At 36.9% G+C, this 15,576-nt stretch overlaps 3 protein-coding genes across 4 annotated transcripts; 1 reads left to right on the forward strand and 2 right to left on the reverse strand.

The window, feature by feature from the left end:
* Positions 1 to 18: 18 nt before the first annotated feature.
* Positions 19 to 3,935, reverse strand: LOC114538449. The gene is made up of 3 exons (XM_028559624.1): positions 3,789 to 3,935; positions 970 to 1,183; positions 19 to 538 (listed from the first exon to the last, which is right to left on the reverse strand). Exons 2-3 carry the CDS (start codon positions 1,147 to 1,149, stop codon positions 128 to 130), a joined length of 591 nt encoding a protein of 196 aa, XP_028415425.1. The 5' UTR covers positions 1,150 to 1,183; positions 3,789 to 3,935; the 3' UTR covers positions 19 to 127.
* Positions 3,936 to 4,466: 531 nt separating this feature from the next.
* Positions 4,467 to 12,259, forward strand: LOC114538450 (TGF-beta-activated kinase 1 and MAP3K7-binding protein 3-like). 2 transcript variants are annotated; one of them, XM_028559626.1, is made up of 11 exons: positions 4,467 to 4,800; positions 6,585 to 7,260; positions 7,557 to 7,916; positions 8,257 to 8,300; positions 8,799 to 8,900; positions 9,354 to 9,450; positions 10,254 to 10,310; positions 10,513 to 10,557; positions 10,650 to 10,730; positions 11,497 to 11,589; positions 11,867 to 12,259. In XM_028559626.1, exons 1-11 carry the CDS (start codon positions 4,687 to 4,689, stop codon positions 11,974 to 11,976), a joined length of 1,779 nt encoding a protein of 592 aa, XP_028415427.1. In that variant the 5' UTR covers positions 4,467 to 4,686; the 3' UTR covers positions 11,977 to 12,259. The 2 variants fall into 2 exon arrangements, with proteins under 2 accessions (XP_028415427.1, XP_028415428.1); XM_028559627.1 differs by having other exon boundaries at positions 4,468 to 4,800; positions 11,554 to 11,589; positions 11,867 to 12,258.
* A 631-nt stretch (positions 12,260 to 12,890) lies between these two features.
* LOC114538469 (mitochondrial genome maintenance exonuclease 1-like) lies at positions 12,891 to 15,441 on the reverse strand. Its single transcript, XM_028559649.1, has 4 exons — positions 15,274 to 15,441; positions 14,226 to 14,585; positions 13,637 to 13,951; positions 12,891 to 13,220 (listed from the first exon to the last, which is right to left on the reverse strand). The coding sequence occupies exons 1-4, from the start codon at positions 15,316 to 15,318 to the stop codon at positions 12,891 to 12,893; spliced, it is 1,050 nt and encodes a 349-aa protein (XP_028415450.1). The 5' UTR covers positions 15,319 to 15,441.
* Between the last annotated feature and the right edge of the window lie 135 nt (positions 15,442 to 15,576).

Here is a 15,576-nt window from a genome sequence, read left to right on the forward strand (position 1 = left end):
AAGCGCAAGTCGTCCATTAGTTTTCAGTCAAGTTATCATTAGTGATGGCAGTTAATTTGGTGTTTTATATACTAAGTTTTATGCATAGATTATTACGTTTTATGATATGGAAGATTATCAAAAGGCATTAAACTCGAGATTTAGCAAAACTGAGGACTTTTTGAAAAACACTCAAAATTGTAGCTGCAGGTTGGGCGCCTGAGAATTGCTGGGTGCGAGCCTGATTGGACTTCAAGAATATACTAAAATGGGGGACTCCGTTGATGCCACTAGCGCTTGCGGTCGCAGCCTCTCTTTTGACACGTGACATCACATCGGCATTCTTCATGTGGGTATCAGCTGCTGACCAGTCAATACCACAGGCCTCGGCAGCTTCTTGCAATACGTCTGAGTGGTCAATTCTCTTGGCATGACGAAAGTAATCGTTGAACAGGATCTCAGCCAGTTCATTTTGCTTTGAGACCGATTTGGCATAATCCAAGAGGCAATGAGATTTGAGGGTGTTGACAATCATACGATCATAGTTGAATTTTAAACCCTGAAGAATTATATCCAGAATTATCAATATTGAGTTCCTATTTTATACAGGTGGAAACCTAAACTAAACTAACTTTATTTATACTTGATAGCTCTATCAGTCCTAAACTGGTCTTCCTAGAGGTCCAGTAAGGATCATCTCTTATTGATCCAGTGTTACTACAGGAGGAAACTTCAACTAAACTAACTTTATTTATACTGGATAGCTCTATCAGTTCTAAACTGTTCTCCCTAGAGGTCCAGTAAGGATCATCTCTTATTGATCCAGTGTTACTACAGGAGGAAACCTAAACTAAAGTAACTTTATTTATACTGGATAGCTCTATCAGTTCTAAACTGTTCTTCCTAGAGGTCCAGTAAGGATCATCTCTTATTGATCCAGTGTTACTACAGGAGGAAACCTAAACTAAACTAACTTTACACCAAACTGACCATTTTCTCAGCCATTTGAGATAAAGGCCCTTTTCCACTTCGTGCACTTTCAGCCGCTTGTGGCCCATACTTCCTGCCAAGATATTCGAGAACTGGAACTCCTTCGTCAGGTGTAGAAGAATTAAGAAAGAACGGCAGCCAATTCACTTCAAAGGAAACATCTCCAGAGAAACCCTCCATGGCTTCTTCAAGGTGACGTTTCCCCACCCAACACCTGCATTCAAAGATTCAAAGATTACGATGCTCTGTCTAATGTCAGATGATTTTACTCATCAGTGGAAGAGTACTGTCAGTTAATAAGTTAACAAAACTATCTGTCAGTGTCTCTTGTTAACCCATTAGCTTGCAATGCACCCAGATATGGTCTACTTTAGTATTTTACTCTGTCTAATGTCAGATGATTTTACTCATCAGTGGAAGAATACTGTCAGTTAATAAGGTAACAAAACTATCTGTCAGTGTCTCTTGTTAACCCCCATTAGCTTGCAATGCACCCAGATGTGACCTACTTAAGTATTTTACTCTGTCTAATGTCAGATGATTTTACTCATCAGTGGAAGAGTACTGTCAGTTAATAAGTTAACAAAACTATCTGTCAGTGTCTCTTGTTAACCCATTAGCTTGCAATGCACCCAGATATGGTCTACTTTAGTATTTTACTCTGTCTAATGTCAGATGATTTTACTCATCAGTGGAAGAATACTGTCAGTTAATAAGGTAACAAAACTATCTGTCAGTGTCTCTTGTTAACCCCATTAGCTTGCAATGCACCCAGATGTGACCTACTTAAGTATTTTACTCTGTCTAATGCCAGATGATTTTACTCATCAGTGGAAGAGTATTGTCAGTTAATAAGTTAACAAAACTATCTGTCAGTGTCTCTTGTTAACCCATTAGCTTGCAATGCACCCAGATGGTCTGACCTACTTTAGTATTTTACTTTGTCTAATGTCAGATGATTTTACTCATCAGTGGAAGAGTACTGTCAATTAATAAGTTAACAAAACTATCTGTCAGTGTCTCTAGTTAACTCATTAGCTTGCAATGCACTCAGATGTGACCTACTTTAGTATTTTACTCTGTCTAATGTCAGATGATTTTACTCATCAGTGGAAGAGTACTGTCAGTTAATAAGTTAACAAAACTATCTGTCAGTGTCTCTTGTTAACCCATTAGCTTGCAATGCACCCAGATGTGACCTACTTTAGTATTTTACTTTGTCTAATGTCAGATGATTTTACTCATCAGTGGAAGAGTATTGTCAGTTAATAAGTTAACAAAACTATCTGTCAGTGTCTCTTGTTAACCCATTAGCTTGCAATGCACCCAGATGTGACCTACTTTAGTATTTTACACTGTCTAATGTCAGATGATTTTACTCATTAGTGGAAGAGTACTGTCAGTTAATAAGTTAACAAAACTATCTGTCAGTGTCTCTTGTTAACCCATTAGCTTGCAATGCACCCAGATATGGTCTACTTTAGTATTTTACTCTGTCTAATGTCAGATGATTTTACTCATCAGTGGAAGAGTACTGTCAGTTAATAAGTTAACAAAACTATCTGTCAGTGTCTCTTGTTAACCCATTAGCTTGCAATGCACCCAGATGTGACCTACTTTAGTATTTTACTCTGTCTAATGTCAGATGATTTTACTCATCAGTGGAAGAGTACTGTCAGTTAATAAGTCAACAAAACTATCTGCCAGTGTCTCTTGTTAACCCATTAGCTTGCAATGCACCCAGATGTGACCTACTTTAGTATTTTACACTGTCTAATGTCAGATGATTTTACTCATCAGTGGAAGAGTACTGTCAGTTATTAAGTTAACAAAACTATCTGTCAGTGTCTCTTGTTAACCCATTAGCTTGCAATGCACCCAGATGTGACCTACTTTAGTATTTTACTTTGTCTAATGCCAGATGATTTTACTCATCAGTGGAAGAGTAGTGTCAGTTAATAAGTTAACAAAACTATCTGTCAGTGTCTCCTGTTAACCCATTAGCTTGCAATGCACCCAGATGTGACCTACTTTAGTATTTTACTCTGTCTAATGTCAGATGATTTTACTCATCAGTGGAAGAGTATTGTCAGTTAATAAGTTAACAAAACTATCTGTCAGTGTCTCCTGTTAACCCATTAGCTTGCAATGCACCCAGATATGGTCTACTTTAGTATTTTACTCTGTCTAATGTCAGATGATTTTACTCATCAGTGGAAGAGTATTGTCAGTTAATAAGTTAACAAAACTATCTGTCAGTTGCTCTTGTTAACCCATTAGCTTGCAATGCACCCAGATATGGTCTACTTTAGTATTTTACTCTGTCTAATGTCAGATGATTTTACTCATCAGTGGAAGAGTACTGTCAGTTAATAAGTTAACAAAACTATCTGTCAGTGTCTCCTGTTAACCCATTAGCTTGCAATGCACCCAGATATGGTCTACTTTAGTATTTTACTCTGTCTAATGTCAGATGATTTTACTCATCAGTGGAAGAGTACTGTCAGTTAATAAGTTAACAAAACTATCTGTCAGTGTCTCTTGTTAACCCATTAGCTTGCAATGCACCCAGATGTGACCTACTTTAGTATTTTACTCAGTCTAATGTCAGATGATTTTACTCATCAGTGGAAGAGTACTGTCAGTTAATAAGTTAACAAAACTATCTGTCAGTGTCTCTTGTTAACCCATTAGCTTGCAATGCACCCAGATGTGACCTACTTTAGTATTTTAAGATGGAAAACCTCAAATTTCCCCTACGGGAGGAAAGATTTCAGTGAATATTAAAAATTACGAGTTTTAAATAAACCATTCCTTACCAAGGTCATATGGTATCAGAAGTTACATTAACGACAATGCAAGGTTTGTCCTCTGCCATCGATAAATCGTTTCAAAAATGCCCTTTTTCGATGCAAATTTCGAGATGAAATATTCTGGCGTCTTGCAAAAAATTATGCCAATGTTTACACTTTGCATTCTCCAAATTCGAAATTACGTCATGATATACAGATCGGTCATTCTCCAGTTTATATTGAAGATCAGTGGTGGATTGGATTAAGTAGTGGATTAAATGGATTAAAGTCACCATTTGTCATTTTTCATGCAACTTGCATTATAATTCTACTTTTGGTAGATTTAATTTTGGTCACAACGTTTCTTACACTTACCATTTGAAGACGTTACTAATTTACATCGATTAAAAGGTATTGCACTTTAATTATAAACTATCAAGTTTTAAAAAAGGCTGTAATTTTATTGCTTTTTGTTTTGTTTAGTTGCAAACCATCTCGAAATTATCAGACATGAAAGCAAACTGGGCGAAAATCGTTTTTAAATCATGGGTAACCACTTCTGGTAACGTTGACTTATAACCAAGTTGTTGTATGTGTCCAGTTTAACATTTGAGATCATTGGAAAGTCGGATCGTTACGATGATAGAGCGATGTGAAACGACTCCAAGGCGCTGGTCTCCGATTATGACACGATCCACGTTTCCTTCTCGTTGTTGACTTGATCACGTGCCGTTGTGTTTTGCTGAGCATCGAAAGTTTTAGTGAAAATTGTGTTGTCGTGTTTCGTGTTCAATTTCCACACGATTTCCTGCCTTTTTGGAATGGAGAAACTTTATAGGCGATCGAGAAGGAACAGCTCATGATATGAGGGTAGTTTTGCCGGGATTTTACGCGTAGTTACCTCGCAAAAACTGCACCTTTGGCGATGTCTGCCTCACCGGAAAACGAATCCACAAAAGCATACCGTCAAATGCTCCACGAATATCGTCGCAAATTCCCCGAGATTCCGGAGAAAGATCTGCTGAATATCGTTAAAAAGGTGCGCCGTTTGTGCATGGAGTTACTTCTTAATATACCTGGGTTTGCGTCTGTCAAATTAAGTTCATTTCCCATTGAAAGTCCATGTTTTTATCTGGGGGAAGAAATATTATTGTTTATTTTGTATACAACTTTGGGTTCCTAATGCTTTGTCTCTGACTCTCTGCGAGTATTTCGACGCGATTTTTCTAGAATTGCTTCAAAAAACATCGAAACTTGCGGTTTTCCGCGGGGAAATACCATCACAAGGAGTTATATTTCAAATTTACGCCAATTTTAATTTTAAATCCGTCAGCAAAACAAACCCTCTCAAGACTTGAAGTTCGAGTATTCGCTTCGACGAAGTGTTTACACATATTTTGCTTTGAATTTCTTCAGCAATCGGTTCGTTTTATTGCCTGCTTTAAACGGTGTTTATAAACACAGTATATTGATCATTTGATGAAGCGTTCTTGACAATTGAACCTGATTTATATGACAAACATCAGTCAATTACAACAACTTCGTATATCTGCCCTTGAAATGTGATATGCATAAATATATTGTATTGAAAACATTTGAGAAATTCACCACAACCAGAATCGTTTTAGCAAGTTCATCTTCATCACTTAAACCTTGAGTATATTCCTGTTGGAAGCAACTCACTCTATCCTAAATTACCTCAAAAAACTTTCCTAACTCTTTGAGCAAAATAAGTCAATTCTTTTGGTGTTATTAAATCACAATTACCAAAGCTCACTTAACACTGCAGTTAATTTATTGGCACAGCATGGCAAAAATTGGTACCCACATGCAATTTTATTAGCGTCTAGACTACGGATGCAAAGATCTGCGTCAGATGAAATGGTGCGATTTGCCCATTTTAGTCAAGCAGTTCCGATAAATCAAGTGTAGTGTATTAATCACGCTGTACTGAGGATCTCTGAGATATAGGCAAACAGTTGTTCCATATTCAGTGAGAATATAATGACCAGTCATTGTATCTCAAATTAAAAAAATTATCAGCATAATCTTTGCACATGTATGGGGAGATATTCAAGTGAAAAATTTGGGGATTCTTTATTTTCCCCTTGCAATATTTAGGACCATATATGCTATGGTCACCAATTTGGCATTTTGATTGCTGAAATAAGTCTTTTTTCTTCTCAAGGAATTAAGTTGATATTTTTATTGAAATTTCTTATTTAACTAGTTATTTCAATAAATATATCAGACTCTTGTGGGTAAGGTCATCATAGCTGGTACTTTTTGCCTTCTGGGCTGGTTGTATAACACACTTTAACTATACACATTGCATAGAGACTTTAATTTAAATCCTTGCTAACTCTGAAATACACAGCTCTCATTCGAAGCTTAACTACAGTTAAAAGTTAACTAGTTTTTTATACAGGTTCATACATTTCAAGTAAAATTAAACACACTTCAAATTGCATTGTATTTTTCCATCAACTGTTCCTGGCTTGAATTTGAAGTGTGTATAATTCCACTCAAAATCAAGACTCTTTAAACCTCTAGAATTTACCTACATTGAGTGAAGTGCCAAAAATCATAATTGATTTACACTTTGCATAGTTAAATCCTAGTTAACTCTTAAATACACAACTGTCATTGGCCAATTCTGTCCTTAGATACAGTTAAAAGTTAACTAGTCTTTTATACAACTGGGCCCTGATAGTTTAAAGCAACATATATTGAATGCACCTGAGATTCTTTCCGCAAATGGCGTTCTTTCATTGTAATTTTGATGTGGTCTTGTTTGAAGACATTTTGTTTTCGTTTCTCTAGTATGCATCTGATCCGGAAACTTGTGACCTGATGCTCCGGCGTGAAAGTGACAAGGGGATGTACGGAAGTTCGCCGACGGCAGATCCGGTGCTACCAGCCGATCCCCTCGGCAATCTGCGGCTGACCGCAGGAAGGAACAGGGTGGAGAGTACCCCTCCGTTTGACCTTCCTCGTTCTAACTCCACAGGTAGTGCTGGGTCAAGCCATTCTAGTGGACGTTCGACCCCGGTAAATCCTATACCCACACCCTGGATAGCTCCCCCACGATATCCAACCCCCGCCCCATTGCGGCAGATTACCCCACCCATGGCACTCCCACCTGGTACCCTATTCATCAATGGTAACTTCTATCAACCATATCGCCCGAGGCCCGGTCCGCCAGGTCAAGTCTCGCCCATTGACAATCAAATGGGGACCCCTTCGACCCTCCCAAGAGTAACCAATAGTAGAACTTCTTCCAATGCCGCGTATCCGATCTACAGTACAAATGGTTATTTTCAAACAAGTGTTGCTGGTACCCCGGCACAGAATCAACCAACAACCATGGTTTCATCTAAAACTGTTGGACCAGGTGTATCCATTCCTACAAGCTTTTTCACCCCCACAAGACAGACACAGGGATATCCAACCATGTCATATGCTACAACGCCACCTTACGATCAAAACTACATGCAAGGTACAAAGTGATGTCTCTTTTTTTTTAAATTAAATTTTAATGCAATGCACCCAGATGTGGCCTACTTTAATATTTTACTCTGTCTAATGTCAGATGATTTTACTCATCAGTGGAAGAGTACTGTCAGTTAATAAGTTAACAAAACTATCTGTCAGTGTCTCTTGTTAACCCATTAGCTTGCAATGCACCCAGATGTGACCTACTTTAGTATTTTACTCATCAGTGGAAGAGTGGTCATTAACAAACTATCTTTCATGAACCTGTGAACTTATAATGTAAATTATATTTACGACCAGGGACATACCGAATGGCAACACCAAACCAGCCAAATGCAGCTGGATACAGGACAACTGGTTCCTCCAATCAACCGCAGGACCATAGAATGTTACTTACAGATGAACCGAGGGTATCAAACGCAGGCATAACACCAGGTCGGGTTGCTGGAAGCGCTGCCCAAATGGACACAAGATTTCAAACAAAGCCTCACCGAAATTTAAAAAATCCCCTCCACGTGCAAACAAGCCCCGGCGTTATCACCCCTGAGATGTCAAGAAAGTTCAGTGGTCCCAATGAACACCCAGATGATTTGGAGAAGGTGCTAGGTGGTATGGCAATTTCGCATCGACCTCCAGTAGCTAATGACGATTACATAAAAGGTTTGTAGAATTTTCACTTGAAATGTTTGCGGATGAACCTTATATGATGACTATTATCAGTGGCGTAGCCAGCCTGACGATTTTGTCCCGCTATGTAAATTTCCAGTTATTATGATTATTCATGTCTTTAGAAATCTATTGTTTTCACAGTTAGTAAACACCAAAATATTAGCATAGCGGGACAAATCGATAGGCTGGCTGTGCTACTGTCTATTATGCAAAAGGTTAATTGCTTTTTCAAATTGAAGCTGCTGTGGTAGTATAACAGATGAAAAAGCCTTTGAAGCATTTCTTTCACCCAAACACAGTCCCTGCTAAACTTTCATCTTTCATTCTCCAGCCTGTCTGTCTCAGCAGCAGAGAAGATTTGATGATCTTCAAAAGGTTAGGCTTCTATGAACTTTTGTGACCTTGTTGTCAGTGTTAATAAGTACTTGTCTTTATTGCAAAAACAATTCCTTTGTGGTCTGAAATTAATAATTATGTAGGATTTTGCCTTGTAATTAGACACAAAACAATGAATTGGTCAAATGATTTCTCCCTAAATTTTCTCACAAAACATTGTCAAATGTGTTGTATCTTGTAAGAAAACGAACAATTTCCCCACAAGTTTTGAAATATGTTCAGGCAAACCTATCATTTGAGGGCTTGTATTGTCTAAATATATTAGGTATTTGTCGTGTAGAAAGATTTTCATGTTTCAAAACTTTGGAAGGGGGGAATTACATAACTAATACAGAATAACCGCATCTGTAGACAACACCCTTTAGTCTGAAATCATCCTTTGTCAAGACTGCTTAACAACAGCCTTGTAGCTACAACCACTGACCTATTCTAGATAATATAGATCAGTGGCTACAACTCTTTAATTATATTTTACAGGAATATATACATCAAAAAGAAAGATTGGGTATGGTTATCAAAGATATCACGGAAAAAGATGGTGAAATTATGATGAAATTTCTAGTTGCACCTAATCCCACGGTAAAAATATATCTTAATTATTTAAAAATATCTTCATTACTGAGATTTTGGATTAGGGCAGGGTTAGGATTTGGTTTTGGATTTAGTTTCTGGTTGAAATTAGGGTCAGATTAACATCAGGATCAAGTTAAGGATTGGCAAGTCTTAGAATTAAAGTTAGGATTATGATGAGATTAAAGTTAGGATTATGATGAGATTAAAGTTAGGATTAGGATAAACTAGGATTAAAGTGAGGATTATCAATAAGATTCAAATTTAGGATCAGGGTCAGGGATAACTTTAGGATTACAATGAGATTGAAGGTAGGATTAGGATAAACCTGGATTAAAGTTAGGATTACAATGAGATGAACTTTTCTATAGGAATTGATTATAACTTATTATTTCTAGTAAGTGAACTTGTTTGTTATACAGAAGCTTCAAACTGAATACAAACCATTTCCACATTTTTTAGGACGGGGAAGTGGCAAAGCTCTCGGAAGAAAATGATATTTTGAAAAAATATATTGCTGATATATCGCAAAATATTGACAGGGTAGATAGTGGTCTAGGTATGTTAAAAAATTTCATTTGTTTGCGATGTGTGATTGTCAAGAAAACTCAATAGGAGACGTAATTTATTATTGCAAATTATTGCTCGTTTAAATGGTGAATCTCCCATCTTGTTCAATGGACCTTTTTCATAATGACGTCAAACGAGGAAAGTATGATGTTACACGAAGTTTGATTGGCTCGATAATTTTGTGGAGCCAATCAAATTTCGTGTAACATCGGACTTTCCGCGTTTGACGTCATTATAAGAAAGGTCTATTAAGAATCTTTTAAGATTTGATTAACTATCCAGTAATCACACTGAGATCAAAGGAAGTCTATTAATATTTATAGCTCTATGGTTGTAAGGCCTTGTAAAAATGTCTAAAAAGTAAAAATTAAGGGGGGAAACTACAGATTTGGAGCCAACTATAATCAGAGAGAAGCCTCAATTTAGAAATACTAAGATTAAAGCCAGGTTAAACCAAACCACAGGATATTTTAGAGTGCTTGAAAAAAATGCTATTAAATTGCTCTATCTTGTTTTTAAACAACCAACCATAGGTCACAGAATACCTATCAGGACGATTCCCCCCCCTGCCAATGTCTAAAATGGCACCATTTTGAATATTGGCAGGGGGGCGATTGCCTCTATTAACGCTACTTGCTAAGTGATGAATCACACTTAAGGAAAAAACCCAATAGAGTTGTCACATCTGATAGGTATTCTGTTTCCAAGGAGTTAATTCTAGCAAGCTCAGATAACAACAATACTTGTGGTATTGTATTGTAAGTTAATTTCAGTCATTTGATCTTACTGTAGCTCTTATACCTCCATTTGACTCAGATCTCCACGATACTCAAAGAATTGACAGGAAAGGTAAGGCAGAGAATAAAATTGAATACTTGGTGTGATATTTGAAGATTTTACAGTACAGTTGATTTATGATACAATATTGAAAATCTATGGGTGTATATGCATAGAGTTTTTAGCAAGATGTTCCAGATCAGCAAGTTTACTGACAACTTTGCGTAAAAAATAGTAGTTAAATTTGTTGCTCAAAAATAGTTTATTCTTATAGATTTTGACAGGTCACAAAGTGTACCTTGCCTTCATGTTGACCCAGGTGAGCTCATTTGAACTCAATAATTCCAATTCATTTTAATTTGTATTGAATGAAAAGGACGAAAACCGATTTTTGGTATCTTGTCATTCTAGTTCGACCCATGCCTCCACTTTCAAGACCCTTGTCCGAACACGATATGGTAGGAACTAGACCATTCTTCAACAACAATCAAAGTAAGTACATTAAACGTTTTCTTTAACCCTAGATAGCCCAGAAGTATGTGCATCCAGTTTCATATATTGCAGGCAGTGATATTTGCTTCCAAGTGTCACTGTCCAGTGTCATATATTGCAGTCAATGAAACACGCTTGCAAGTATGTGTGTCCAGTGTCATATATTGCAGTCAGTGACACACGCTTGCAAACATGTGTCTCCAGTGTTATATATTGCAGTCAGCAACACATGCTCATAAGTATGTGTCGAGTTTTTCAGTTCATGGTATTACAGTGACAAATGTTTGCAAGTATGTGTGTCCAGTTTCATATATTGCAGTCAGTGACAAGTATGTGTCCAGTTTAATACATTACAGTCAGTGACACACACTCACAAGTATGTGTCCAGTTTCGTACACTGCAGTCAGTGACACTCACTCACAAGTATGAGTCCAGTTTCATGTATAGTTATTACAATCAGTGAGAGCATGCATCGCTGACTGCAATATATGAAACTGGACACACATACCTCTGGGCTACCTACATTTTGACAGCTTCCAATAGACCCTTTTCAATACGACTACATCAAAATTCACAACTTCATCGTTTTCAACTTAGAGACATCCCAAATGTGATTATCATCTCCAAAAGACTGTATATTTTTAAACATAGCTCCTGGAAGTAAAAAACTTGCAATCCATTATGACTAAACTGTTTCTAATTTGAAAACAATGAAGTTGTTGTAGATGTTGTGTCAATGTTGAATACCACCATTTTGACAATTTAGAGCATGAAAGACCCATGATAGAAGACTGGAACTTTATCAATCCATCTATAATTGCAGATCCAACTCCACCAGATGAAAATAATGGGGAAGATGGTATGTATTATTTAATGTATATATAGTAAATCATTAGGTTTCCTCCTGTAGTAACACTTGATCAATGAAAGATGTTCCTTACTGGATCTCTAGGAAGAACAGTTTAGAACTGATAGAGTTATCCAGTATAAATAAAGTTAGTTAAGTTTAGGTTTCCTCCTGTAGTAACACTGAATCAATAAGAGATGATCCTTACTGAACCTCTAGAAAGAACAGTTTAGAACTGATAGAGCTATCAGGTTTCCGCCTGTAGTAACACTGGTTTAATTTTGTTTAGAAACCCAATGGAGTTGCCCAAGGTGTACCTTCCTCAACCACAACAGCTTAACGGTTTGTGAAATGTGCAGTAGTTCACGTAATTCTGTTAATATGCTGGAAAATTATTGAAAACAAATTTGCGAAAGTGCTAGAGAATTGTACATAAAGTTTGAATAACTTGCTTGCATTTTGCAATGCATGGATTGCCATGTATTTTAAATATGGGACTGTATATATTTTTACATAAATTAAAAATTGACAGAATACAACTACTAAAAAAATACATTTGAACTATTTAACTTACTCAACAAATTGAGGTACATAGGAGATATTCTGTATAAATTGTAACAAATTACATTTGAAAAATGTATGGTAAAGTGCAGAGTATGGTAGTTCCCAAACATAGTGGTCTAGTGTAGGTAGTATTTTACAATAAGGTGCCATGGTTTGTACCTGAACTACCTGAGAAAGATATCTTAAACGTGGTGGTCCAGTGTAGGTAGTATTCTACAATAAGCTGTCGTGGTTTGTATCTGAACTACCTGAGAAAGATATCTCAAACATGGTGGTTCAGTGTAGGTAGTATTCTACAATAAGCTGTCGTGGTTTGTGTCTGAACTACCTAAAAAAGATATCTCAAACATGGTGGTCCAGTGTAGGTAGTATTCTACAATAAGCTGTTGTGGTTTGTGTCTGAACTACCTGAGAAAGATATCTCAAATGTGGTAATCCAGTGTAGGTAGTATTCTACAATAAGCTGTCGTGGTTTGTGTCTGAACTACCTGAGAAAGATATCTCAAATGTGGTGGTTCAGTGTAGGTAGTATTCTACAATAAGCTGTCATGGTTTGTGTCTGAACTACGTGAGAAAGATATCTCAAACGTGGTGGTCTAGTCTAGGTAGTATTCTACAATCTACAATAAGCTGTCATGGTTTGTGTCTGAACCACTTAAAAAGTAGGTACTTCTGAAGTGTGATTGTCATACAAATCATTTTAAATACCAAATTTGTGCATAAACTTCTAGTGAAAGATTTTTCAAATTTCAAGAATATTCAGTTTCATCAAACTCACAAATTGATGGATCTGTTTCAAAAACATCAACAATCGTTTCAGACCATTCTGCAATGTTAGCATTTTCTACAATGTTGCTATTTCCATACAGCACAGGCTGGTGGTGTGAGATACCGTTAACATATTGTGCCAGTTCCCTGATTGGTCTTCCTTGATGCATATTTGACGCGTTTGTGTGATTATACTCCTGAATTCTTCGAAGCCATTCGTTCCAGTAGTATTCACATGTCTCTGGTCGAAGCCATATCACATCAGCAGGGCTGCCATCCAGGTAAGCCAAAACTATTAGCCCATGGTCTATCTACATGCAAAAAATTGTTAGAACATTGTCAGGTATAGCTGGGTTTCAGTCATGTGACAAATTTAGCCGTTGGTGCATGGTCAATGGTTTTGACCCAATGTTGAGCAGATGTTATGTGCAATTTAATGAAATTTGTTCACTTCAACAAGCCATAATTCGGCAATATGTGTGAAGTTGATCACCAAGTGAACATTTTGCTATGTATTAATCTTGAGTGAAACCCACCTATTGATAAACAGAGTGTCAACCATGTTTTAACTGGATTTAATAATACTACAAGCAGTGTATTCATAGTTTTTGTCAAAATTGTGTTTGTTTAAAACTCAAGCAAGCTTTGACAGACCTTGCGTATTTTAGACAGAACATACAACCCTTTATGGTATACTTTTTTTGCTAGTAGGATGAACACGCTTTACCTGCAATGGATGGTAGTTCTGGTCATAGTTCACTGCCCCAGCGTATGCGACAGTCTGATGCGGATAGGAGAAGCAGTCTTTGGGCTCAGTGCGTTTGCGTTCAGATGTCTTCCATTCGATAACACAGAGTTTACCCTGGTACACCACAATACCATCCAGCGTCCCTGCATAACGTAACTGCGGGTGAACGACCCCACTTTCCAGGGCCACAACAAGCTCAATGTCTTTTAATACATTCTGAACACTCTTCCAATGACCAAGGTTACACTCTCGTACTGAAGGCTGGCTTCGTGTTAGGAGATAATGTTTTATAGCCTAAAATTTGAAGGTGAGAGAATTGTACCATAGAAATCGTAAAATAACATTTGAAATAATGAAATACGAGCATTTGAATTTCTTGCACAAGTTGTGCTCTGAGTTCAGTGACATCATAAGTGATTGCTAAACCATATTTTCTATTGTTAGAATGACAACCTTGTCATGAAGTTGGCTAGCAAAATACACCCAGGTACTTTTGTTTTAGTAAAAGGTGGTAGAAATATTGGGTTGTCTTTGTAATAAAGTCGAAAATATATACTGGCTTATATACCTGATGAAAAGTTGTTCCTCTGTTTGTGATATTCATGACTTTATCATTGTAACCTTCCACTCCCAACTTTTTTATTAAACCCCTTCTCCAACTTAGCAAAGCATAGAATTCATTTTTTGGCCGTGTTTGGTCCAGAATTGTCGTGACGCTTGGATGATCTCCCGAATAAACACGACCGTTGTTATTTTTTGTAGCAGACAGTGAAACTTGTAATGGAAAATCTGTCCTTCTCACGTCCAGGTTACACTGGTTTTGTTGTCTGTTTGGATTCATGAATGGTGTGCTATCTTTTGTCCTGTCATGATAAGTTGAACTTGCTGCATGTGTTAAGTTATGAAACAAAGGTTTGTACTGAAATACCTAAACAATTTTATAAAATAAGTTAGGCCATTTATGTGAAATACTAAAGTAGGGCATGTCTGGGTGCATTGCAAGCTAATGGGTTGACAAGAGACACTGACAGATAGTTTTGTTAACTTATTAACTGACAGTACTCTTCCACTGATGAGTAAAATCATCTGACATTAGACAGAGTAAAATACTAAAGTAGGTCACATCTGGGTGCATTGCAAGCTAATGGGTTAACAAGAGACACTGACAGATAGTTTTGTTAACTTATTAACTGACAGTACTCTTCCACTGATGAGTAAAATCATCTGACATCAGACAGAGTAAAATACTAAAGTAGGTCACATCTGGGTGCATTGCAAGCTAATGGGTTAACAAGAGACACTGACAGATAGTTTTGTTAACTTATTAACTGACAGTATTCTTCCACTGATGAGTAAAATTATCTGACATTAGACAGAGTAAAATATTGATAGTTATAATCAAGTAATATGGGTTTATAATTGACAGATGAAATATATTGGTTCCACCAACATATCTGAACCTGTTTGACGATTTTGTACAATACCAAAGGAGTATTATAATATCAAATTCATACATATATGCTCAAAAAAATCGTTTGCAAATGGTGAAATGCAGCCAGTCGATTTGAGCTTAGAAGCACGTGGTAATAACAATAGTTCACATATAATAACCATACCTTACATCGAAATGAAAATCGATTCAAAATTTTGACTATTTTCATTGATCTACCTAAAAACTTGCGAGAAGCTAGTGAAATAGCTCGAAATACTCAAAATATTCCCCTTTGCAGAAGAATTCAGCGAAAAATCATCACAAATCCTGTCAAAACAGTTATTGTTTACAAATTTCGCTGATTCAAAGGATTCCCCGAGTTCGTATCCAGGCGGATGTTATTTCGAAAAAGGCGAGAAAATGGTGACGTATTCGCGACCGTTTCCCGATATTTTCGAAATAACATCCAGCGAAACCCGAAATCGCC

This window comes from Dendronephthya gigantea, unplaced genomic scaffold, assembly GCF_004324835.1.
Source record: "Dendronephthya gigantea isolate DGI-Jeju-01 unplaced genomic scaffold, DenGig_1.0 000185F, whole genome shotgun sequence".
NCBI lineage: Eukaryota > Metazoa > Cnidaria > Anthozoa > Malacalcyonacea > Nephtheidae > Dendronephthya > Dendronephthya gigantea.